Source organism: Trematomus bernacchii, unplaced genomic scaffold (genome assembly GCF_902827165.1).
Source record: "Trematomus bernacchii unplaced genomic scaffold, fTreBer1.1, whole genome shotgun sequence".
NCBI lineage: Eukaryota > Metazoa > Chordata > Actinopteri > Perciformes > Nototheniidae > Trematomus > Trematomus bernacchii.
The window spans coordinates 4,440,598-4,467,909 of record NW_022987869.1 but is presented as its reverse complement, the minus strand read 5'-3'; the positions used below and the strand labels follow the sequence as shown (position 1 = coordinate 4,467,909).

The window sequence follows — 27,312 nt, the reverse complement described above, 5'->3', positions numbered from 1 at the left end:
TACATTTTACTATCTTTCTTTTCTTTATTATTATTATTATTATTATTATTATTATTATCATTATCATTATTATTATTATTATTATTATTATTATTATTATTATTATTATTATTATTATTATTATTATTATTATTATTATTATTATTATTATTATTATTATTATTATTATTATTATTATTATTATTATTATTATTATTATTATAAGTATTATTAGGTCTAGACTGCTCCGGCAGAGGAAGACAGACACAGAATGATTTACCAAGCTCTAACATGTCGCCTTTTACTGCGGATCGTAAATCTGTCTCAAAACGGCAGCACGCGCACAACCGCTTTTTGAAATATGTCCTCCTGCGCGAGACCTGAGGTCTTCCCCCGGTCTCACGAGCCGTGAGAACTGGCCGGAAGAAGCACTTATGCCTTAGTCATGCTCTATCATTTTTAAATGGCCAAAAAAACAATAACTAAAAACAGCTGAGCAATAAACATGTTTCTTTTTAACTGCTGTGAAAGCGTCCAAATCTGCTTGAACCGGAAACGCGAATGGAGCCTGCTGAGTTACAGTGTTGGCACTTTTTACATTTACGAATTTACACATTTACACTTGCTATGTTAGTCTTTGAGTTTGAGGGATTTCCTGTGCCGGTTTACAGACAGCAACATATCCCAATTCAACAGCATGCAAAGGAACGTTTGGGGCTCTCTGCTGGAACTGCTACCCCCGCGACCCGACCACGGATAAGCGGGAGAAGATGGATGGATGGATGGAACAGCATGATAAAAATAATAACATAATAAAAATAATAGCCTAATACAAATAGATGTTTCTCTATTTAAGATACTTTCTGTATGAATGAGCATTCACATTCATATTGACATCTCAAATGCCACATCATGCCAGCTTAATGCAAAATGGATCAAATAATGCATTTGTTTAATGTTTAAAATATATATTGAAGGCATTTTCTTCCACATATAGTTGTGAAGATGCTGTGTTGTATATATGTAGTTAAACACATGCATATAGCAATTACACGTCACATCTGGCTTTATTATAAGGACAATGCACACATACAATGCAGGTATACGCTATAAGTAAATGGTCTTCAGTGGTAAAGGACTTTGGATCTTCATACAGAGAAACCTATAAAGAATGATGCATATTTCAAGTAGGCATCACTGATAAGTTGGAATATTGCACATTTATTTTTAGCAATTGTATTTCCCTCCTCATTGAAAGATGTTTTGAAGGCTTCAAATCAATTGAAGTTATCACTGGGAAATATAAAGCAAAGTCATGGTCCAAATTCAATGTTTGAAATGGACGTTTTTCGTGTTGCTATGTCAAAGGCTAATATGAAATACATAAAGAGCAGTCTCTGTCATTATAATATTGATAAGTAAAAGGTTGGGTTGTTTAATACTTTAGTATCAATACGCTATGCGGCCTTATGCTGCACCATTAGTCATACAAGCCACAGAAGCCTATTTATCACTTCCATCTAACGGATATAAGCGCTGCTGTGACACAATGGTAGAGTCATCACACTGTAGGCCTGCTTGTCTCCATCCCATAATGCAACATCACAGATACTCATGCTGCCAAACTGCAGGATCCCTTTACAGTGAAGGGAACCGAATCAAAGACATAACATGACTCCAAAACCAGCTCTAATGCATGTATCATTCAACCATTAGAATGTTTTAAAATGCAAATCCAGTGGGTTGCCAGGTTGGGACCCAACTGCAGATTTGATGTAAAACAGAACAAGAGCAAAGAATAATGATTATATGTTGATGACTACCTGCAATAGTTAGGAGGCACTCATGCTTTTGGCTCAGATGCAGACTCTCCCTTTTATAAAGAATCTTCTTCCTGCCGACATATGGCTCATAAAGACAAAGGATAAGAGGACATAAACGAAGACACCTACAGTTCCTGTGAACATGATCACATTTATCCTCGTTAGTTGTTCATTTATAACACTGTATTGACTGACGTTACACTCCACAGCATTATGTTGAACCAGCCTCACATTGTGAATGCGCGTGGTGCAACTTGGCAGCCACTATTTGGCTCTCTTTCTTTTAATACTTAATACATGTCTACTTTGTAATGGCTCACACACACACACACACACACACACACACACACACACACACACACACACACACACACACACACACACACACACACACACACACACACACACACACACACACACACACACACACACACACAGCCGATGCAGGAGTAAAAGCCTGGCAGCCATATATCTCTGGTGACGACCTCCTCCTGCAGACCGCCGCCTGCACCGTGACCTCCCTTCTCCTCCTGCTCTCCACAATAATATATTTCTCGGGCAACGTGGCTAGTGCAACAAGCGCAAGGAGAGAGAGATTTGTCCGGTAATTAGTAAACCACCGCCAGACTCCCCAGGCCAGAAAAGAAGTTAATGTTCAATGAGTGTTTGTGTGCAAGCCTGAGCTTCCTAAACCTGCTGTTGAAACACACTTCAGCTAAAGCCTTCACACATCTCCATGACAGCAGACTGCAGATCAGACAACAACCTCTCTGTAACCACACGTGAGAGCTGGCTCGTTTTGCCAGTTACTTAACTCCTAATCCAAATAAGTTCAATTGGACATATGAATCATCATTCAGAGATGAAAACAGTGCAACGAGCTGCAGAACGAAGCTCTGGTATCATCATAAGACGGCTGCAAAATCACAAAACTAATGGGTTTTTCCACCAAATTGGAGCTCAGTGAGCATTGTGCAGCAGCAGAGCAGCAGGACTTTTCATTTAACAAGTGTGATTTTAATGAACCTGCATGAGCTCAAAGCAGAAATGAGATTGACTCTATTCCAGCTAAGACGCTTTACAAAATGATCCACACACTCTCTGTGTACATGATGGAGCAGAGAGCATTAATACTGCAAAGGTTCATTGACACAAAATGCATTGCATAGTTTCAAAAATGTATTGAATGCATTTGTTGCTATATTGTCTTACATTTGTTTTGTTTTTAAACGTGCATCAGCTTTTGTCAAGCTGGGCATTGCAACCTATTTCAAAGCATTTCAGGCATGAGTTCTTCCTGCAATTAAAATATGTGATGACAATCCCTCAAAGTGTGCCAGTCTCTATCACACCATACATAATGCCACACTATCCTCAGCTGTATTGATGCATGTTCTGTGCATGTTGGCTGGAAGAAGCTGCTCAGTTATGTGTATTTATTGTCACATTTAACCGTCAAAACACATAAGGGCAGGAGCTAGAAAACCACACCAGGCTTGTAAAGGCATCTTCTTGTGGTTTGGTTCCAATGTTCTCTGTGTACTGTTAGGTCTAGGACACCTGCAGTTAGTCAGTAGGAGATGGTTAATGGCCTTGACGTGTTGAGTACTGAAACTTGGTCAATACCTAAACCGTGTTTTGGCTGGATTGAAAAACAAAGAGTGTTTCAAGATAACGGCAACAATTAGAAATAATCAATGCATTTCAGCTAATATTAAATCAAATAAAAAGCATTCATATATAGAACCATACTTAGTCCACGCTAAATAATCAAATCTATTCTATTTTGGAGTACTGACACTTAGGTATCATAATCCCTAACGTGCTGTGACCTCTGACCTTGCTGTTGGTAAATAGTGCTTCTCTCCCATTTGATGTGAATGGACTACAGTCACAGTAATGGCATGTAAGACATCGAGCTGAGCGATGCAGAGCTGTTTCAGAGGGCATGCTGACTCAAATAAAGCAACATCTTTACGGATCAATTCAAACCATACCATTGTGAGTCTTGCAAGATTGGGAAGTCACTGGGAAGATTGCACAAAACATACAATAATGTTGCATTGATGAGACCCTGCGAAATGTGAAATTGAAAATGAAGGGGATAAGCCTATAGGAACCATGGCATGGTGGAGACGAACTGACCAACAGCATTTTCCCCATATGCCTTTGTCTCTTTGATTAATCAGTCAAAGAGATATTTTCTCTTTGCAGATCAGGTTACCAGGCTGGAAAATATCCAGCAGCCCCCAACACTATGCCAGTGAATAATCTACAAATCACTGAATTGGTCAACATATGTGAAAATATAAGCATTGTATTCCATTTGTTTCTTTGGATCCGTTTGTGGAAATGGAGGCTGTGTTCTACCCAACATTCCTCTGAATACAGTGTGCAAACATGGCTGGAACAAGCCAGGACAAAAAGGCTCCTCAGCAGCTTTTCAGCAAGGCAATCAGGAAGGGCAGCCTCTGTTTACACCAAGGTTCATGTCTGTCCAAATACTATCCAACATCAGACTGGCTGAACCTTTCGTAGCACATCCTAAAGTTAGCATGTCTCCAACAGCTTGTATTAGACTGCTCCAGGCTTCAGGGAGAGACAGGAGCTCCTCTCAAATGACAGATTAATCAAAACTTGGAGAGCTGCTTTAATGCAAAATGTACAAAACCATATATATTTTTTAAGGGCAAGACATTATAATATAATGTTAACCAGAAGGCTAATATGGTGCATTTCAGCCAGTGTCATCAACACAGCCTCATTGAGCTGACAGTCAGCAGTGGCCTGTGGCTGACCTCTGCCCGGCTCTGTCTGTCTGTCTGTCTGTCTGGGTGTGGGAGTGGGGATACGGCCGCCGTGCCCCCGGGGTACAGTGCCCTGAGCTCGGCCTGTTATGACTAAGTGGCCAGGGGGCGCTCCGGAGGTCTGGGAATGTCCGAGGGAGCGATGGGACCAGCAGCCTCGCGAGGTCAAGGGGGAAGGCAGGGGTATGTGTGTGTGTGTGTGTGTGTGTGTGTGTGTGTGTGTGTGTGTGTGTGTGTGTGTGTGTGTGTGTGTGTGTGTGTGTGTGTGTGTGTGTGTGTGTGTGTGTGTGTGTGTGTGTGTGTGTGTGTGTGTGTGTGTGTGTGTGTGTGTGTGTGTGTGTGTGTGTGTGTGTGTGTGGAGGGGGGTGGGGGGTAAACACGGGTCAGCCTCTGGCTTCAGAGCCTGTGGACCTCATCGGTCAGGAAAGCGTGTCCCCTGGTTGAACCCTCTGCGGCCTCTCCGCTGCCTGCACGAACATCGATTTCTCTCCTCCTCTCTCGCTGCTCTTCCTTCGATACCCTTCTTTCTCTCGTGTGTTTTCTTACCTCTGCGCACATCCTGTAACCCCATGAGGCCAGAACCCCCCCAACCAGAACCGCTGCCCTTTATTTTTAATCCCGGGCAGATTGATTTCTGGAGGGGTCAAACAGCAGTGAGCGCGCTGCTGCTCGGCTCAGCAGATGAGCGCGCGCACCGCGACCGGCGATCGTTCGCAGTTCATTTGGAGAGGCTTGCAGATCGTTTGTTTTCGAGGTAAATTGTTTTGAAGCGCAACCGAGAGAGTATCCATTAACCAGAGCTCCCCCTGTTCTTTTAATTTTTCTTATTCGCCCTCCCCTCCTCCCCTACATCCCTCTCTCCAATTGAGCGCGGTATTATTCATATTCCCACTGCAGTCTCCACAGCCTGATAGCACCTGGCCAACAAATTAAGAGCACACATACACACACTCTAAGAAGCGTGCATGCAACAGTATCTCATTAAAAGCTATAGGCCATAGCAACACTTTATAACCACAGAAACGCAGCCAGGACAAAATGCATAATAAGCTTCTGTTGAACCAGGAATTATTCACATTCTGTCACATACTGGAGCTATATGAACCTATATAGGCGACTGTGTTACGTTTCCTTCCCAATTGCATTATATAAATCCTGTGAATTAAAATACACCTCTTGTGGAATCTAAAAACATCAAGGCAACCAAATCCTGTGCGTAAAAGATGCGCAAAAACACAACGACAGATGCTCGATGCCTCATGAGTGACAAACAGACGCAGAAGTGACACCCCCGCAGCAAAGGGGGGACGTGAACATTTGGGCAAACTGACGAGAAATCAGTACAAGCCTGTCATTTGTAGATGCAAACACACACTAACAGACGCGCACCTTCCAACACAAACACGCAACTCCAGAAGTCCCTGCGCTAAAATCAAAGCCCCACAGGCCATAAACCCCTGACCTCACCAAATGCGCAGGGGGCAATACAACCATCACAACGCCACAGAGCCATCAGACAGGAGCAGTTAAAGAATAAAAAAGGTTAGGTTCTTACCTTGGATGGCACCACTTTCAGAGACCTCGAGGCCATCTTCTTCTTCTTCTTCTTCTTCCTATTCTTCTTCTACTTCTTCTTCTGCTCAGGGAGTGGAGTTTCTCTGGAAGGATTTACTTCTTTCCAACGAGGAAGAAACAAACTTTGTTTCTTATGATAGGATACTTGTTGGGTGTAAAAAATAGCTGATGGGTGGGAAGGGGAGGTGTGACTGTTTATGTGTGTGAGGGAAGGAGGGGGGAGGGGTGTGTTTCCAAGACGTCTTCTTTTTCTTCTCCTCGTCTGTCTCTCTGCTCCTTGCCCCTCTCCTGGCAGAAGGGGTCTTGTGTGTGGCTGCCGGATGACAATAGAGAAGCAGAAGAAGGAGAAGAAGTGTTTAAAGAAGGACCAGTGATTAATGATTGTTTCTTGTATAATTCTCGCATTTCTCTTGAGGTGCCGTCCCTTCTGCCCTGTCCACCAAATAATGGCGATGAACTTTTTCAGAAGGTTGAGGGGTGTGGGGTGGGCTTCCCCATTCACAGGAGCAGCAGAAGGCCCGGCTGATGAAGGGAGGCTAAAACAGAGTAAGGATTCCTCGGTGGATGTTATTGTGCAAGGTGTCACATAGCACGCAAATTCATTTATTTCCACTCGGACTCGAAGCGCTCAGGGGCTTCAGGGGTTATTGTGGAGGCACATACAAAACGTGTGTGAATATTGGGAGGGGGTCTGTTTGTCCAATATAAGACAATTGGGACAAATATAATCTTGTGTGTGGAGGAGAGAGTATTACACCTTAGAACCATGAGCCAAATAAAATTATAAACCATAAAAAACCAAGTCAATAAAAAAAGAGGATGAGAAGAAGAAAGCTGGACATGTATGGATCTTTGAACAGGAATTACACCTTTGGAAGCAAATAGCAAACATATTATTCTTAATAAGAAAAAAGGGAATCCTGTTATAAGAAACAATGAAAATTACGGTTAAAACCCCAATAGGCCATGGATTGACCATTTTGGCGCAGTGTGCGCGCCTTTGTGCGAGCACATCTATGTGTTTGAGGAGGAGCTGGAGCAGCCTCTCACACAGGAAGAAAACAGATCCATGGGCAGAGGGAGTCTCTGTGGCCAGAGGCCCAGGGAGGAATCAGCCAACAAGTAATAGGGAATCTTCTCTGGGCCGAGGAATACGAGCGGACCAATTTAGGGTGCACACTTCTTTGTTTAAAGTTCATCGAGAGGAATGCTATGTTCTCGTTCTCCCCCCTCTCCTGCTCCATATTTTTCGATACCTGCTCTAAGAAAAGAAAATGAAAATTAATACGGGAGCCGCGCCTTACAAAAGAAGCCATTCGTCATGTTGATTATCTATTTGCTTGTCAGGGTTTGAGCTATGGCGCAGGCCCGCTCCCTTTTGTAATATATAAAAAATAATACACACGTGTGCGCACCAGCCCCGCTCCAGAAAGCAGCGGAAAAAAACAAAATTACACTCATTAAAGCATTAAAGGAGGTTTTTTTTCCTTTAGAGTCAGAGGAAGGAATGGAGAGGAGGAGGGGGGGTTATCCTCTGTGTCGGGCCGGTGCAAGCCGTTAAATTAACGGGAGAACGGGAGTGAAACGGAGGGACGGTTTGTGATTTAAAACGAGATTAAAGGACGTAATGTACCAAAATCACTCATGGACGGGACAGATTAATCATCGCGCGCTGCTGATTTCTCCAGACAGGTCTCTGCGCGCTATGGGCAAAAGCTACAGTGAAATGAAATGAAATTATTTATTGTGTGTGCATATGCTTTAAATACATCCTTCACGTTAAATGTGCAGAGAGAGAAGAGGACATATATGTTTTCTGGAGCCTGCTATAGGAAAGAAAAGGAAAATGTCCCAATACAACAAATAAAAAGGGACGATCTTTAAAACCCTAAACCTCATGACTACCTTTACACTGAACAAGGTGACTTTAATTCAATGTTAACACATTTCACATAACTGTATTAGGTTAGTTGAAAGCAATACTAATACGTTTAAATAACGTATGGTTCAACCTAGTGAAATCTGTTGGCATAATACATTTCATCAAAGTCAATGTTTCAGTGTGTTTATGTTAGCAAAACAATTTGTACTTTTGAGACAAAGAGAGGAGGATAGAGAAATTATATTTTTAGACATTTATTTAAATTTCTATGAACTATTTACAAATAATAGGAAGGTAGACACTGAGGAGGCAAAAGCAGAGACACATCGGAGGAGGTAACACATGTTCAACAATAGCATAATTGTTAGCATCATCATCATCATATAGAAACTGATCTTTGGAATGTAAATAAAATAACATCAATTGAGAAACACTTGCAGAATAAAATATCTAAAACAAGGTGACAGACAGAGGAAGGGGAGAGGGAAGAGGAAGAGGAAGTGTGCGCGCATTACATGTGCGGAGAGAGGACAAAGAGCAAGAAATATAACAATTAAATCCATTCAGACATGCAACAAAAGGCTCCTTATTTTTCTCATTCCCCTGGCTAAAATTAAATTATATTTTAAACATTTCCACATGCAAGAAATTAATCGTTTGTATTGCAGGTAATAATATTATAATCACACATTTAAAAAATATATAAAAAGCTCGAAAAGCTGTCACTTCATTGAACGAGCAATAGAAAATAGAGGACCAAAAAAACCATAAAAAAATATATAAGTACAACTGAGGTAATAGGTACATTCTATAGTGCTGCGTGTATAATGTGTTTTATTAGTACCAGGATTTTGGTTTGAATATTAGTGTTTAGGCAGCTTTATAAACCCTGTTTGATTGGTAGTGGAAGATGTTTTAATTTCACTTGAATTCCCTGTATATTACATCACAACATGAACAATAAACGGACCACATGAACTCTCCTTATCGTCCTCAGCATCATTTACAATCAACACTGAATTCAAAAATAACTATAAGAGAAATTTGAAAAGCTATTGTTCTCATTCAACAAAACAAAAATAATTATAGCAGCAAGACTGAAAACTGCCTGCTGTCAGATTGGATCATACCGGAGGTAATATTTGATGTTAGAGTAGGTACTATAAGCGTGTGTGTGCGCGTGTGTGCGTGTGTGTGTAAGAATACTTCTCTTGACGAAACGTGAGTTCCATTTATCACACGTGCGTGGGTGAGGGGGTAGTGGTTGTGGGGGGGAGATGGGGGGGTGCAAGGGGGGGTAATGGGCAGAGCCGCGGTTCACCCCTTTGCTTTGTACCCGCAGAGTAAACATGACAAATGGGGCCCGAGTTTGGCATGATTAAAGATGAAAACGAGGATCCATCTTCACCAAAAAAGAAGAAGAAAAAAATCTCGGGTTGAGAAAATAAAAATAAACCTCACGCACGAGGGCACGTTATCCTGAGCCTATCGTGAGAGGAAGAGAGAGAGGAGTTTAACAAAAAATAAGAAGATAGACATTTAAAAAAAGCAGGGGGTGGGGGCAGACAGAATAAAAGCAAAGAAGCGGCCGGTCATTTTCTCAGTTTGTTCCTTCGCGTACTTTTGTTCATTTCATGTTTTGTGAATGGGAACACTCCCCCCACCCCTCCCACATCATAACGTCATATTATAGTGTGTAACATCATGCGGCAATGACATCCCTCTCCCCTTCCAGAGCAGGGGCGTTATTCCGGTCAAAAGTGCAGGCTCCGGTGCCACTGCGGCGTTCAGTTTGGGAACAAAAAATCTGACACCGGACCACAGAACCGGGCTGCAGGGGCCCGGGGCGGCTCTAGGATCCGGTCAGAGCCTGGGAGTTTGTGTTGCTGCTGGCCCCGGAGCGGACCTTGGTGTTGGGCAGCTTGTGGTCCTTCTTCCATTTCATCCTCCGGTTCTGGAACCAGATCTTGATCTGCCGCTCCGAGAGGCACAGCGTGTGCGCGATCTCCACCCTGCGCCTGCGCGTCAGGTACCGGTTGAAGTGGAACTCCTTCTCGAGCTCCAAGACCTGCTGGCGCGTGTAGGCCGTCCGCGAGCGTTTCAGCTCCCCCCCTGAGTAGTTCGCGTTCACTGTGGGAATAAAAGAGCGTCACAATATTATTGTCTTGAGAATAAAAACACCATGCAATCACGTCCAAAATATAGCATAATAATAATAATAATAATAAATAATAATAATAATAACAACAACAACAACAACAACAACAACAACAACAACAACAATATGTAGTAAAGCAACTATTAAGCTGAGCTAAAGCCATGTTTTCCACAGTGCAACATTATAATGTGAATTAAAAGACAAAGACACAATAGTTGTCAGCACAATATTGGCTTGCACTGAATACGACTGTTTGTTATCTGGCTTATATTTTATATATATTATATCTGGGTCATTAAACAGGAAGCGACACAGTAGCCAGATGGTAATTAAAAAAACAGCAGATAAAGCCACATGAAGAAATAAAAATGCATTATGAGCATGGAGGAGGAATAAAGCCGCGGCTGGACACATTGTACAATAAAAAGGCTGCAACCTTGACATCATCTGTAATGATAGCAGTCCTCTTTAACCCTACCACAAATACATGTCCACATGCAGCTGTTCCAGCCGATTTTAAACTACAGATTGTTGACTCTGCCTTCGCAGTGAACATGTTGTCAGGTGTCAGTGAAGGCCCTGCGGCGGTGTGAATCCTGACGCTGTGTCCAAATGTTGTGATTCGAAAATGGGGGGCCATGCAGGGACGCATTTCCGAAAGCTCATATATTGTCTTGCAGTTTTGACACATTCGTGCAAAAAATCCCGTAAAAATACGTCAAATCAGCCAGAAACACACGCAGTCCGGAGCCTTTTCTTTCAGTGGTTGAAAATGAAGGTGTTGTCGGGAGGGGAGGGGAGGGGAGGGGGGGGGGGGCTAAATCACCAACTGATTCAACAAATAGCTTACCCAAAGCAAACACTTTGCAATGGAATCCGATGGCAGCTAACCGCAAAGGTTAAAATGCAAGAAATAGTTTTTTTCTTACCGAGTAAACAGCCGGGTGCAGTGAACGCATCACGGTGCCTTATAAACGTTTTGTCGCCCCGCGAACGCGCGCTCCGGTTCTCCCAACAAGCAATAGGCAGCGAGTCTATTAGAAGCTCACCGAGAGCCAGAACAGGCTGCAGCTCTTCGCTTTTACATTAGTGTTTTACGGCCGGCTCCATAAACATGAATATTTCAGCTGCCATAAAACTTTCCCTCCCCTGGAACAACGAGTGGGGAAGAAGGGCTCGACAGAGTAAAGTACACCGTTTATACAACCAGGCCACTTAAAATCAAATTACCAAAGCATAAAAGCTAACTTATGGGCTCGCTCTGAGTTGTCATAAGGCGAGGAATTAGAGCCTGAGATCGGACTTCAAAAGGCACCTCAGCGGAGAGGTGTAATAAAAATTTATGGAGGGTGTAATTATATTGGCCCTGCAAACAGACGACCGTAAATCTCGACCCAAGGGCTACTCTTGTACTTCTAGCAGAGAAACGGTGAGAGGGGAAGCCGTAGATTGTGACGGTGGACACCTAGCTGACTGCACAAAGCAGCAGCGAGGGGAGAGAGAGAGGGGGGAGAGAGGGAGAGAAGTTTGCACTTACCGATGTTTACATGGACTTTTTTCATCCACGGGTACACGACGGGGTCCTTCCGAGTGCCAGTAGGGGACGAAGTGCTGTGGCTGTTGGGCGTTTGGCCGCAAGAAGACGCGGGCGGAGGCGGGCTGGGTGTCACCGAGTCGCAGCGGTGGCTGAGCTCCGGGACAGGGGTGGCGTGTAGTCCGGTTGAGGGGAGGACGTGACCCCGGGGAGACATCACCACCGAGGCGGGCTGTCCCGGGCGATGGCATTGCGTGTACGGCGGCTCCACTCGCGGCTGGTGGTGGTTCTGGGGGGGCTGTGGGTGGTACAGGGAGTCCGGCTGGAAGGCAGCGGGCTCCTGCCTCTGGGAGCTGTAATAGTCCGGAGAGTGGTTGGGCAGATAGTCGCTCTGAGAGTACTCCTCGCAGGGTGGGAACTTCGGATCCACATAGTTGGAGTTGATCAAATAGGAGCTCATGGCCATTAATGTCAGTCTTTTTGTGGAATTGCACCTACTCGGAAAATATATAACTACAATTTATATCTCATCCCTTTACTCTTCGGTTATTCCTGTTCCGTTGAACCCTCCTACTTTTCTGTCAAGTGAACAAAGTTAAGAAGCCACGTGACGGCGCTCGGCCAATGGCGCGCCTCCGGGACGGACCCCGGATAAGGAAATGGGATTAAGCATATACACGGGCCCCCGCACGCGCATCATCATATGGCCTCAGTTTATGGGCATTCGCAGTCTTTTCAAAACTCTCCCTCCCCGGGCCCTCTCTCTCTCTGTGTATCCCTCCGCCACAAATCGGAGCGCACGCCGTCCTAACCAGAATCACAACAAAAACAAAGCGCGTCTGACAAAATCCGCGCACGCAAGGACACACACGAGCAACAGTATGACAAGTCCTCCCTTTATGCAAACCTTCCCCTGTTATGCGTCTGGCTGCAACTTAAAAAAAAAAAAAAAGAAGCAGGGAGGAAAGTGCTCGGGGGGAATTAAAGTGGCGCCTGCACCACCCTCTGTGTATATATTTGGGTGTGTGTGCTCGCCAAAGCTTTCTCTTTTTTCTTCTTCTTTTAAATCCCTAATAACGGGGAGTGTGAGAGTGGCCCCGCGCCGCCACCCAGCAGCAGCAGCACGGTGTCAGAGATAAATCTGGCTTGTTTAGGATCGATAGAAAATTCATCAACTAATTCAGGTTACACGGCCTTCTAAATCACCAGCAGACCTCTGCATTAGGAATCCAGCACCGGCTCGAAAGCAGCGTTCCTCCTACACGCGCACATTTCACTTTTAAAACTCCCCTTGCATAGTAATCCAGTCGCCCTTTGCCGTGCATGAATAAACAGGGTGCATTTGCCTCCACTTTCCGGTATTAACATCACTGGCATGGCAAGTCCATATTACACATTCACACTGGGCGCCGGCATTTGCCCTTTAGAGATACAAGTCGTTGTTTTTCCTACAAAAGGAAATGAATCTCCCAGACCATGATGCATAACCGGGTAACACACAGGGACAGTATTTATTCTACTGTACAGTATGTAATGGTACATTCTGTTATATCTTATATGTGCACATTTTTCTTTTTCATGCAACTTGAACCATGTGGTCCATTGAACTATTTTACTGCATGTATTTTCCTTTTATTTCAAATATGTCATATGTGGCATATGTGGGAAGAGCCGGGGACTTTAGATTTCCATTGCAAAACTACACTTCAGTTGTACATATATATATACACAGCCTTTTGATCCTTTTAAGGGCCTACATCCATTTTTTAAAAGAGAAAACAGACCCAAAACATTATAAAACAAGGAGTCCCTTTCTTTTCCCAGCATTCTCACCTAAACATTTTTACAATGTAGTACCGAAACATAAAATGGGCTAAAAAAACAAGAAACACTGCAGTAAATAGAATATACAGACACACACACACACACACACACACACACACACACACACACACACACACACACACACACACACACACACACACACACACACACACACACACACACACACACACACACACACACCCCAGATGAACAGTAGGCTAGTCGACCGCATCATTTTTCAACAGGACAAAATAGTAAATAAAAAGAGTCCAATTCAACCAGGAATTGGCCTTTAAAACTGCACGAGTGTTTGATGATCGAAACAAATAACATGGACAAAACTTGGGAGTTTTCATCACTCTGGGGGAGAACAGACACACAATAACAGTCGCTTCAAAATCAAATAATCACCAATAAACTCGTCATATAAATACGAATATATTTGCTGAAAAGTGATTGGGACTGATATTCTAATATGAAGCAGCGATCCGTATAGCAGCTCTCTTCCTCGTGTTGGATCCATCGCTGCTGTCGTGTTCAAATCCACTATATACTCCCCTAGAAGCGAATTTGTGATTGTTTCAATGATTTTTACACAAATCCGGATCTACAGGGTAGATATAGAAGACAGCGGCTCTCTGGAGGCGCGCGCTCACTCCGTCGATAGACCCTTATTGCTTTCATAAACCCCCTGTCAAGGCCATGCAGGAATATTTCCATCCATCTGTACTGTTCTGACCCCTGACCCCCTCACTGCTGGGGGGGAGATCTGTGAGATGAAGTTATAATGTTCTGACACTTCCCACAAGGCAGAGTGACGATCAAAAACCAAGAAATTCATTTTTGAAGTGAATTAAAGTCACCTTTTAAATAATGTTATTATATGCAGCTTTAAATGGAAAACGGCTAAATATATATTAAAAATAAATAAATAAAGACATATTTTTCTTATTTATAACTCATTTGGGGTAATACGCATTGGATTATTACCTTTTTTTATACTTAACTTGTAACAATAATGAATGTACGTAAAAATGCACAAAAGATTCAAGGCTCATTTTGTGAAATAGTATTAATTATAGGCTAATAAAATATTATTATGTTGCCTATTGAATCTCTTTTTTTATCAATTGAATTTCGTTTAAAATAAAAGTGTTATTCAAAATAAAAGTACAAAAAAATTCAAAAGCTTTCCATCCAACCACACAATATTTAATTAAAAGTAAAGTTGTAATCATCCAAAAGAGGAATAAAATAAAAGTAAAAAAATATCCTGGCAGAAGGGGCTCTGCGTAATGGAAGCAGAGATAAATGTCTTGGCACGCGGGAACACTGTCCTATCAGAAAGGGTTCTGAATGATTCGGCTGAAGAATGGATGGCCCGATGAATAAATGTCCTTCACTTTAGTAAATGAATTGCAGTCTGACTCCAAAACTGATTCAACTAAATTAAAAAAAGAATCTGACCAAAGGCCTGCACTCATATAACAAGCTATTCTTATTTCTACACTAAAGAAATAAAATAAAGCATGATTAAAACAGAAAGATTAATTTAGATATATTAAGCATCAAACCAGTTCACATTCTACATTTTTTGTTGCTTTCAAATGTGAAAGTTAATGGATAATTGAAGAGCAATAATAAAAACTATAATATATGCTCCGGAAAAAAGCTCTTTGTGCTTTAACTTAAAAAGGTTTTTCCTGCCATATTTACAATGTAATTTGTTGTGCTGCATTGATTTTGTGACACTTGCACTCCCTCCCTGCTGCAGGCAATATTGCTGTTCTCTGTTTCCTCCAAAAAGTCCTCATACATCACCAAACCGGACAGTAAGAGCCCGTAGCCCCGAGACTCCTCCGGCCGGGGGAGAGGCTCCGACAGCCGGCCTCGAATCTGCCCCTGCATGGCATCCCTCCTGTTTTTATTATATTTTTTAGCATTTTTATTTCTATTTCTATTTTACTGATTATTTCTATTTTATTATAATTTTTTGTTCCAATACAATCCATCGTATACTATGCTGCTCAGGTGTGCGTGTCTTTTGCTCACCTTGACCTCCCGTTGAGCCGCGGGCCACCTCAGGCATCGATCAAGGTGTGTCTGACTGCGGAACTTCCCCTCCCTCTGTCAAGTTTGTCAACAGGCCCCATTCAGGTGAACGGAGGGGGGGGGGCGGGGCATTGTTTCCGTCCGGCCACAGGTAAAGGTCAATGTGCCAACCAGAGATCCACAGAGAGAGATTTAGACTTGAGATAGGCTTCGTTTTATATCTGCAAATCTTTGCTACTTTAAATTATGATATGCTGCACGTAAATTGTCTTATTCCTATTGTACTTTTTATTGGAAAAATAAAATAGCTTTTATATAGCTCAATATGTTCTCCTTTTTGAAATGTAGGTCCTCTTTAGGTTCATGTGTGCATCATTTTACACCAAAACAAATTCCTTTATGTATACAAAAAAGCTGATTCTGTGTTTTTCTTAAAATATGTGTATGATGACATCAACAAAATAATACAGGAATATTTGATGGTCGACTAAAAGCATCTGCTTGGATTGTTGAAAAATAATTAATAAAAATGCATTGAAAAAATAAATTAAAAACAAGAACACCCTTAATGCTTTATTTTGCTATTTGGTTCATTTCAATATTTTAAATATTAAGAATCCTAACCTATCAGAGACTTCAGGACCAAACACCACCTGACCAACCACTAGTCCTGTTATCAAACCACACACACACACACACACACACACACACACACACACACACACACACACACACACACACACACACACACACACACACACCACACACACACACACACACACACACAATCTCTCTCTAAAGCTTACCATCATTTGGATTTGGAAAATGGATTACATTGAACATGTGTTAAGGTAAGATTTCATCGTTTCTATAGCCTGGATATTAGTATAATAAAGAGATAAATAGGGAGATTAAATCCTCAAAAAGATCTGGCAGGCAATGCGTAAATATCTCGAGGAATAAACATGTGTCAGCTGTGCAACATTACATCAAATGAGCTTTTTGTGTCCATCTGTTTTCAACCTTGTACCCTAACACACTGCACAAAGGTTATTTCATTTTCTCATCCTCGGGTCCTAACTGTCTACAGCCACAAAGAGAGAATAAAAATGAACATATGAAGGGTTAAAGGCGTCATTATCCGCAGCGACCCTCTGTCAGAGCTCTGAAATATGACCGAGGTGAAAAAGCTATCAGGGCAACGAAGAAGAAGAAGAGAATGTGCTCCTGCTCCTTTGTGCAGTTTGAAAAATATATCTAGATCCATTCCCTGTTATTGTCATGCAAAGTCGTCGTCGTCTCGTCCCCCCCCTCCCCCCCCTGTATGGCAAGTATTAATCCAAAGTTGTTTGATGATAAATCCAAAGGAGTACATGAATGTGACAATAGAGGGCCAACAACCTGCAGAATGTCAGGTACATTTGAAAGAGCAGAGGGTTTAGTTAACCTCATGATGCTGCACTTTATCCATACAATTCCCCTAAATCCGCTCTTTTATTTGTAGAATTAAATAACACAAGATATACTTTATTGATCCCAAATTGGGATCACTAAATGTTTTCGTTACAGCAGCATGCTAAAACAAAACCATTTAAAAAATTAAAAAAGAGTAGAAAATAAACAAACGTAAAATAGAAACATCTCAAAATAGAAAAATCTGACGAATACAAATAATGAAGGGCCAAATGACAGTTTACACAACATATCATTGTTTAATTAGAGGTGAAAAAGGAAAATTACATACAAAATAGCTCGTGAAGTCTGGGCCAATGGGAGCCTTTTATTCACGCTAATAATAAAAGAAGCAGACAGCAGCAATCAGCAGAGGAAACCAAACCGCTGGAACCACTGCAAACTACCTCACACACTAACAGCTGAGACCACACATCTGCACATACAACTGCAGCGAGAGCAGAAACCGTTGAAAACAGATCTCATTCATGCACACTGTGTCATTATGCCACGTGGGGAATATGACCATATCTCCAGCAATGTAGCTGTGTGACATTAGGATATAGAAGTATTGCAAAATGGGTTAAAATGTTCAAACTATTTGGGGGAGAAAGTTGTCCATGACCTCTAACCTTCCTCCACGACCTAGCCTTCACCCTTGGTAGCCATGTTGGGGATAGTGTGTGTGTGTGTGTGTGTGTGTGTGTGTGTGTGTGTGTGTGTTTGTTTGTTTGTTTGTGTATCTAGAGCAGAAGAGGTTGACTAAAAGCTGCATTCACTGAAAAAAATTCTATAATTAAATGTATTATTTCAACAGATTTCAAATGACTGGTTAATTAAAAGGAAAAATATTAGTGTCAAATAAATACTATAGCTTTCAACTAACCGAATACGTGTGAATTATTTTGACATAATACATTTAATCTAAATCAACCAGTTGTTTTCAGTGTACCATAACCAGCCTTAATTATTGTATAACAAACTGAATTATTTCCAAAATGTCTACGGTGCACCGTGACGTCACAAATGGAGGCTTCATGAAAGTACATGTAGGAAAACCCTTGCATAAAACAGACAGATCACACAGCCTCAAAAATATGAATAATGTAAATATAAGTGTCATGGAAAGAGGAGGAAGAGGAGGGGGGGGGCAGCACGTGGTCTTCCTCTTCCTCCCAGCATGGGGAAAGCACCTGCCACGCACACACTAATAGAAACACACACACACACACACACACACACACACACACACACACACACACACACACACACACACACACACACACATTGTATGAGGATCTTCCTCTGTTGTACTCACTCCTCTCACTCTGCGGATCCTTTCTGCGTCTCTCAGCCATTTTCCCTCTTTACAGAGATATTATATTTTCCTCTTCTTTTTTCTTCTTCTGCTTCTTCTTTCCATTTCCAACTCAGCTGTGCTCCGCTCTTTATTTCCGGTTTGTCTCTGCGCAGAGAATCCTTCCTCTTCACGCCTCGGCTCCTCGACTCTCTCTTCCTCCAACGCCACAGGTTTTTGTTTTTTTTACCTCTCCAGGATTCTTCTTGAACAATTCCTGCATATCCACCGACATCCACGTTTGTTGCGCGCGCACACGCGCACTCGGTAAACGCGACTGTATCTGGAACGCATCGCTCAGAATATTTTTTTTTTAAAAACTATAAATAAGACGGTGTAGTTAGAATTTAAAGGTGATATTCCATCAGAAACAAAGCGGCACGTCGCGCGTAATGACCCGACCAAATTGGCGTTAAAAGTAAACGGAACCCCCCCCCCCTTACCGTGAAAGTTTCCCGGTGTTACAGCGAGCGGTTTGGGGCTGAGGGAGACCGAGCAGGGCTGCTGTGGAGACTGTGGGCTCTTTAAGGCATTAAGTGTTGTGATGGGTTGTGTGCGTGTGCGTGCGTGTGTGTGGTGTGTGTGTGTGTGTGTGTGTGTGTGTGTGTGTGTGAGTGTGTGTGTGTGTGTGTGTGTGTGTGTGTGTGTGTGTGTGTGTGTGTGTGTGTGTGTGTGTGTGGTGTGTGTGTGTGTGTGTGTGTGTGTGTGTGTGTGTGTGTGCAAGGACTCAAGTTTTCAAATTAATCTGCCAGTTTGGCACACTCTTTGTTTAACGGACGAGGCGTGTCACTCCGCGTCCCCGGTACACATTTTAATATTGCTGAGACGCGCTGACCTCCCATTCACCCCAAGCAGAACCAAACCTCCCCCCCTCTCTACCTCCCTTCCTCACCCCCCCTCCCCTCTTTCCACACCCTTTCTTTAAGCCATTTCCACCTCTCTCTCACTCCCTTCTGTCACTCTGTTCCCTCTCTCTCCCTCTCCGTCATACTACATTGAGTTGGAGTCATTACTTTGAAGAAAAATGGTCAGTAGATGTGAAAAGAGGAGGGGAGGAGGGGGGGTTCTTTCTCTCTCCAGATTTTTCTTTTCTCCCAGGATCATTTCTCCTTTTTCCCTTTTGTTGTATAAATATAAATGACACCGCCGCCGTGCACGCTGACTCGTGAACCCGCAGCATCACTCCCGAGTTAAACAGGAATATTTGGCAGGAATCATGTGTTGCGTTATTGTATAAAACCCTCCGCGTGGAGCACTTATTCGGCTTTGAGAGGCTGGAGATCAGACAGGGAGCGATCAGGTGGATTTATTTTCATGTGATTCGACTCTGTGCGGAGGGATTTGTATCGAGTTCACTGCACGTATCCCTCCTCATTTCACTACTATTATTTTCCTGTTATTTCCACATTTCATCACTGATTCAGAAACTGATGTGTTATTATTTTCCATTTAGTTTTCCATTATATATTTTTGTGAATAATATCCTAAAGGTATCATATAAGCTACACATAGAAAACAGCAATGGAAAGTATTTACTGTATACAGTTTTAAAATACTTTATCGAGTACTTTTTCTGCTATTTTATACTAGGCTACTCCACCACAATTTGGAGGCATATATTGTATCTTCAATACTTTTATCTAACAATATCAGATATTTTGCAGGTTATTTTTCTTATTCATATTAAAGTATGGTTTACCAGCTGCAACATTTCAATCATGTTCATTACAATGAATAGCTAATTATAACCAATGCGTGATTTAGATTATTCCATAATGGTCATTCTGCCTAATGAGTATACTTTTAGATAAAGTATACTTTGCTCTTAATACTTTTGTACATTCACGTAAAATGTTGAGTATTTCTCCATTTTGGTATTTATACTTTTATATATTATATGAGTTCTTCTTCCACCACTGATAGGAAAGGAGACAGATAAATGCGTTGCGTTTTAAGGTTAGGTTATTAAATCCCATGGCCAGTGAAAACCCGTTCCTAGATCGAGTTAATTTGCTGAACTCAGGATGAACTGCAGACGGATTCTGTAATGCAGTTATTCACCCATTACCTTTCTGCTGTGTGTTTACGTCAATAAACGGATTATTTATTTACTTAATTATCATTTTGCTCCTCTGCTGCGACTCATTTCCACTCCGCTCTCCCCCCCTCTCTCATTTAACCATAAAGCATCGCTCCAACAATATGTGTCCAATTCAACAGCAGCTGAGATTAAACGATTGGGAGTTTTTGTAGTTGGAGGACAAGTTTGTAAAATAAATAAATAAGGGGATTTGGACATTGGATTGAAGTTATTATTATTATTTGATGTTTTTTTAGCAATATTGTAATTATGATCTATTCCATTATTGAAAATAAAAATGATACAAAAATGAACAAAGGGACATAATGACAATGGGAGAAGAAGAATGTTAGATCATCATTCTCAGTTAGAAAAGTCAACAGGAGCAGACATTAATCATGCAGTGGAAAAATCAGATAAGGAAAGTAATATTTTGTGGATGGTTTGTGAGATAAGAGTGTCTTTTTGACAGGGTTCAGCTGATAAGGCTGAGGAGAGGAAGAGCTCTGCTTTGCTTTACTCTCTGAAATTGTTTGGCGAAATATAAATAGATGCTAGCACCATAAACACACACACTCACACTCACACACACACTCACACACACACACACACACACACACACACACACACACACACACACACACACTCACACACACACACACACACACACACACACACACACCACACTCACACACACACACACACACACACACACTCACACACACACACACACACACACACACGCACGCACGCACACACACACACACACACACACACACACACACACACACACACACACACACACACACAGTGTTTTTACAACATTGTTTTGTCATTTGATATTTTGGTCTAGATGAAAAACTTGATAGAGGCTGGTTGCACATGTTTGGTTTTGCTCATTTAAAAACAAATAAAAAAAAGTAAATTGTATTGTATCAACTAGTGTTTCTTCTTATTTTTGTTCTTTATCATTACTATGATTATATATAATGTTCTATGTGCTGGACACATGTTACGTGGAAATTATTATTTTTATTATTATTTTATTTTATTTGTTGTAGCATCTGAGAAAAGGGCTTCACTGTGGGGATAAAAAATATACTATTTGAAATCAACCACCTACATTAGTATATGGCTAGTTTAATTGAATATTTATGGTGATATTTGTTTCTACCTTGCGGCCTTTATGCATTACATGTCATTTGTCATTTGATGCTTTATGCTTCAGTTATCTGTTTCCTTCAGCTCAGTGAAGCCAAATATCCCACTGTACAGTCAGAGCAGAAAGTGACTCCATGAAACACAAATGTTAGCCGGTGTGAACCACATGTGTAGCCAAACACCTGCACCCCCCAGCCATCCACCCACCTCCATGTCACCGAATACCTTCCGCTCTCCCACCACCACCTTCCACCCCTCCATTTTTCCTGTCTTTCTTCTCCCTTCATCTCTCTCTGTACATTGCGCCGGTGGGGGGGGGGGGGGGGAGCTTTGCTTTTGTTACCGGGGAAGGGAAGGGAAGGTCAGGCCTTCACCTCTCCTTTGCCTCCTGCTATCATTTCTCTCATCTCTACCCACTCGCTCCTCTCTCTCCCTCCCTTTTTTGCCTTTGACATACAGCAATTGGCCTGGAGTGAGTGAGGAGAGGCGAGGGCGGAACTCACGCACGATGGTGAACTTTTGATCCTTCAACTTGGTGAACCCGTACTGGAGGCTGACTATCAGCTCTGACTTCCAGCCAGGCTGTTCCCTTGCCCTCAGGCAGAAGGACATGAGCAGGAGAGGACACTGTCAGTGTATTCTATATCTGGATGTTTGCCAGGGTTGTGTTTTACACTAAGCCTGTTGCTGTTCAGCTGGATTAGGAATCAGCGTTTTGCAAAATGTGTGGACATTGGCGTTTTATGGCACTGTTGGCACTCCTGTTTAGCGCCTAAAAGAGCAGGAATTAATTGCCTCCAAGGTGGCATTTGTTACCTCTCTCTCTGTAGAGAGTAGGCTACCTACAGCTCCAGATATACTCGAACCTCTCTCCATTAATCAGCTGGAAACACGGTGACAGTTGTGACAGTTGTGTATTTTAACAGCGAGACAGGGGCGGGGGTGCTGCAGGTTATCGTCAGTTAGGATTCTAAAGGACGGGGGCGCGTGCTGGGAGGGAGGTCGGAACAGAGAGGGGCTCGCGGGGGCTCTCGAGCTCTCTGCCCTGGTCTAAAGCGGGCTCTGGTGGCGGCGCGAGAGAGCTGCATTCTGTGGGAGAATATATGTGGCGCACAGTGAAACCATCAGAATCAGAATCAGGGTTATTGCCAAGGAGGTTTGAAAAAAACAAGAATTGCTTTGATGTATAATGCTCCATACAATAACACAGAGGAATTAGGTTATATAACCTTTTAAACTATTTCAAATGGAAGGGCGATTAAAGAAAAGTGGGCTTCTGTTCATCCATTATGGTGTAGTAAAGCAGGAGAGTTATGAAATATTATTATTATAATTAATGTTTATATTATGATGTATCTATTTATTCAGTAGCAGTATAGGTGTCATGTAGGGACAACATGTCCCACTTTTTTTAAATGGCTGATTTTGTCCAAATCACTTTAAAAAATCCTTATCTTTCAAAAAGAAATTATGAAAAAACAGCCTGCACAAAGAAATGTTGACTAACAAATGAGTACGATTTATATGCACAGTAAGAAAAACACAATTGCAACGTTAGAAGACACAAACGTGCACTGTCCAAAAATGTCACATAGGCCTCATGTTGTCATCAACGCCACTGAGTAGTAGTAGTAGTAGTAGTAGTAGTAGTAGTAGTAGTAGTAGTAGTAGTAGTAGTAGTAGTAGTAGTAGTAGTAGTAGTAGTATTAGCAGTATAGGCATAGTTATAGTAGTAGTAGTAGAGTAGCAGTAGTAGTATTATAGTAGCCTATTAGTATTAGTTGTATTTTCACCGATCAAATGTAACCCAATAGATAATTGATAAGTTACACATTGTTGTTTAAAAGTCAATATATTTAGTTGTTTCTTTTGCATTAATTATATCCTTCATTCGACATATTGTTTTGTCTTTAAGTCTAAATCCACCATACCGCCCGAGTAGCAATAGTACATATAAACACATTTAAAGATGTTTTCAGAGGGTTTCTGTAGACCATTTAAAGCCCCCTGAGACAAATGTCTATTCAGTGATATTGGACAAAATAAATAAATTGGTTGATTGATTGGTTGGTTTTAATCCAATTTTAACATCCCTATAGTCTATTTGTCAGCGTAACTGAGGCGTGCATTGAACGCGGCATAACCTGAACAAATAAACACAACGCCCCCCCCCATGACCTGTATCTTTAAATATGTGCAGGGTTATCAGCCTTTCATCGGCAAAGCAAACAAAAGCTATTCTGGTTGTATGATCACCGCGGCTCTGGTACAGGTGCCTGTTCACAGCTCACATTTCAGAATGAAGTCCAGAAGAACTTCGTCCAGGTGTCGAAGTTTAGTTTTTAAGACTGTAGTCAGTTGATGCAATATAATGTATGCACTTTAAAATGATAAAGATTGTATTTTGTTGTTCGTAATAGGATATTTCCCCATGTATCTGGTGTTGGGCTTGGCTTGTTTTTGTTTACCCTGCTGTCAATTGTGGAAGTTTTTAGTTTGTTTCAGGTAAACATCCCCCCCTTCTCACCCGGAAGTGGGGAACACTGACAGATAAATAAAAGCAGCCAGTTGTTCATTCCTTTCCCCTGTGTTGTTGAAGTAAATGAACAGACACACACACACACACACACACACACACACACACACACACACACACACACACACACACACACACACACACAAGAGGGGGGGGGGTATGTGCCATCTTCACTTTGCGCTCCTCCGTGGCTCGAGCCTGTCTGCTGACCTCGCGGTGACTCCTGCTCGTGCATAATTCATGAGCCGTGGCCGCGCGGTTCACCCCTATCAGTATGCAGAGACATTAAGGCCTCACAAATGCCGATTTAAACGCAAAGCAATCACATGAGATGCTGCGACTGAAGAAAGTGCGTGTGTGTGACAAATACGCACACACACACACCTTTTCAAAGGATATGGAATAGGTAAGCCTATATATATGTTTTTTTTATAGACTACGCTTCACTATATCCTCACTCAAATATCATATAAATATAATATGAATTTAAGGCCAAATTAGACAAAAAAGAAACGTCACACACAAGTGCGTAAAGATCCTCAAAGGACCTTCCCATGCCCAACTCAGTCCCCTCTGCTATACCATCCAAACACACACCCCTCTTCCCAAAGCCTGTGAGTCACACACATAGCAAACACACCTTGAAATAAAAAAAGCACCAGTGGCAGGAGTTACTCACCCCACTCATCATCACCAACACACACTGCAAAGCCAAAGTCAGCGCCTTGTGACAGCCTGGACAGGTTCAAAGGAGCAGCAAGCCCTACACATAATACCCATAATGCACAGAACACACACACAATGGTGAGGAGAGGCGGCTCTGCAGGCTGGAGCTGCCCTGTGTACACACACGGGAAACAGATGATACACAGCCCAAAAACAAAAGAGCTGCACCTTCCCATGAACCAGCCTCCCTCTATAACCCCGACATGGAGAGGAACTACATTTGTGTCGCGCGCGTGTGTGTGTGTGTGTGTGTGTGCGTGTGTGTGTGTGTGTGTGTGTGTGTGTGTGTGTGTGTGTGTGTGTGTGTGTGTGTGTGTGTGTGTGTTGAGAGGCCTGGGAGTGGGGTTGCTGGTGGGAGTGTTCCTGTATCATCATTAAAAGGAGGAAGTTGATGTAAAATGAAATGTGGACTTTTTTGCGCCTTCCTGTTTACTGAACTGAAACTTCCTCAAGGACCCAGGCGGCCCCACACACACACACACACACACACACACACACACACACACACACACACACACACACACCGGATGTACACAATCCATTTTCGTCGTGAGGGTGACATGCAAAACATATACTGGACACAATTACGCATAAATTACGCACAAAATAATAATTGTATTGTTTTTATTATTTGTATTTATATTGTTATCTTCATATTGGAATAATGTGGTATAATCACAAGACAAGAGAGATCAACCTTTTTATTTAAAGGGCAATTATAATTTGGGAATCGAAACTCTCTTCTGACTTTGTATGGGCACATTATAATTTGTTTGACTTTATAGTAAAAACAAATATCTTTGCCTTTTTCTTTTAAAGTACCTCCTGGGTTTTTATTTCCAGAAGAACAAATTGGTTTTGAGTCAAATGTGTCGTAGCATGTGTAGTAAGAACATTTACTTGTTTGTCTCCATAGCTAACCAGAGAAGACTTTTAAAAAGAAAAAGAACGTCTTCCTCCATTATCCCATCTCGTGCCTGTCTCTGAAATACATTCTTTTGAAACATCTTTTAGAAGGCGGAGGGCAGCGCCAGGAATGCCCAGCCTGGCGCAGCATTGCAGCAGGCCGGCTTCATGCGTAAAGAGAGCATAATAAATGAGAGTTTGAGAGCACAATCCTCCTCTCTTATTAGACTCCGGATTAACTGTGTGGTCATGGCAGGGAGGCTTACACTCAGACGTGAAGTACTCTACATAAACACTGTGAGAACAGGTTAAGTTTAGGGTTACTTACAGTGTGATATTCTAAAAAGAGGTGCTTATATTTAAATAAAATGACACTTAGCCTACTTTAAAAATAGAGTAGGACACGGACAGACGTGTGCGTTAAAGTTTCTACTTCATGAGAAACACCCATTTTTTGATAACACAATATTCCATAAAACTAAGCCTGCATTTGGACGAAAAATATGCAGTTTAATTTCAGGTTGACTACTTTATTTTCCTGGAGGTTTACCCGCATTTCATATCCCTGACTGGATGCAGTCTGCTACTTTTTATTACATGTTCTGCCTAAATTAATTATATGAGACACCGTGTCTGATTTCAGTCAGCCATGGTTCCTTTTGTATTGTGTGCCAATTCTGATAAGGCACTCAACACTCTGTATCCCATTTGTCGGCCTCTGCAGGGCGCCATGTTGCGGTTTCACCCGAACACAAAATGAGAACTATTAATTGAATTGTCTCATTGTGACGTAGCTTGTCTCATGGACAGTTTCCCCTCAGGGATCGTCTGATAACTCTCTAGCAGAAAGCGAGGGACACCATATAGTGACTGAAAATGTTCGAAACTCCGTTTGGTATTTAGCGAAATATGAACGTGCGCCCTGGCACGAGACATTAAACAATTTACATGATGGATCTAAGCAATAAGAAACCGAGGAGAGCACGGCGCCGCGTGACTGGTAGCCGGCCTGTTTGACAGTTCGAGTCCTGCTTCAGACATCAGAGGGGAGAGAGTGGCGAGGTGCTACAGATCTAAAGGGGGGGGGGTGCACATTTTACTTCCAGTTTCACCCTTAATAAAACATATATTTCTAAAGCATATTTTGGTTGGCGTTATCGACACATAATGCTATAATGTGTCTAATTACGGTTTGAAACAGTAGTGATACCGTTACAGACAGATACAATAGGTCAAATACATTTACATTACATTTTAATTTGTAAGACACTTTTAATGGTATTACCTATCCATATTGCAGAAACGAATACTATCACAGATTTTAAACGGATATGAGTTGTGGAATTTAGATATATAGTTTCCATTTAACATTTTAGAAGAAGATTATATTGTTTATTTGGAGAATTGTTGAGTCACGTGACCTACTTATTCCATGTCCTATTTTCCTTATTAATGTGTGA

General features: G+C 42.0%; 2 protein-coding genes across 4 annotated transcripts in view; both read right to left on the bottom strand.

Annotated features, from left to right (window-relative positions):
- Positions 1–27,312, bottom strand: part of hoxb3a (homeobox B3a) — a 61,459-nt gene that overhangs the window by 32,332 nt on the left and 1,815 nt on the right. Inside the window, exons 1-2 of one of the 3 annotated variants that reach the window (XM_034113564.1) lie at positions 18,887–18,974; positions 6,165–6,497 (exon numbers count right to left, since the gene is read on the bottom strand). The gene's annotated coding sequence lies outside the window, so the exon portion shown is untranslated. The other 2 variants (XM_034113563.1, XM_034113565.1) reach the window with 2 other exon arrangements.
- Positions 8,305–13,685, bottom strand: hoxb4a (homeobox B4a). Its single transcript, XM_034113569.1, has 2 exons — positions 11,762–13,685; positions 8,305–10,196 (listed from the first exon to the last, which is right to left on the bottom strand). Exons 1-2 carry the CDS (start codon positions 12,222–12,224, stop codon positions 9,919–9,921), a joined length of 741 nt encoding a protein of 246 aa, XP_033969460.1. The 5' UTR covers positions 12,225–13,685; the 3' UTR covers positions 8,305–9,918.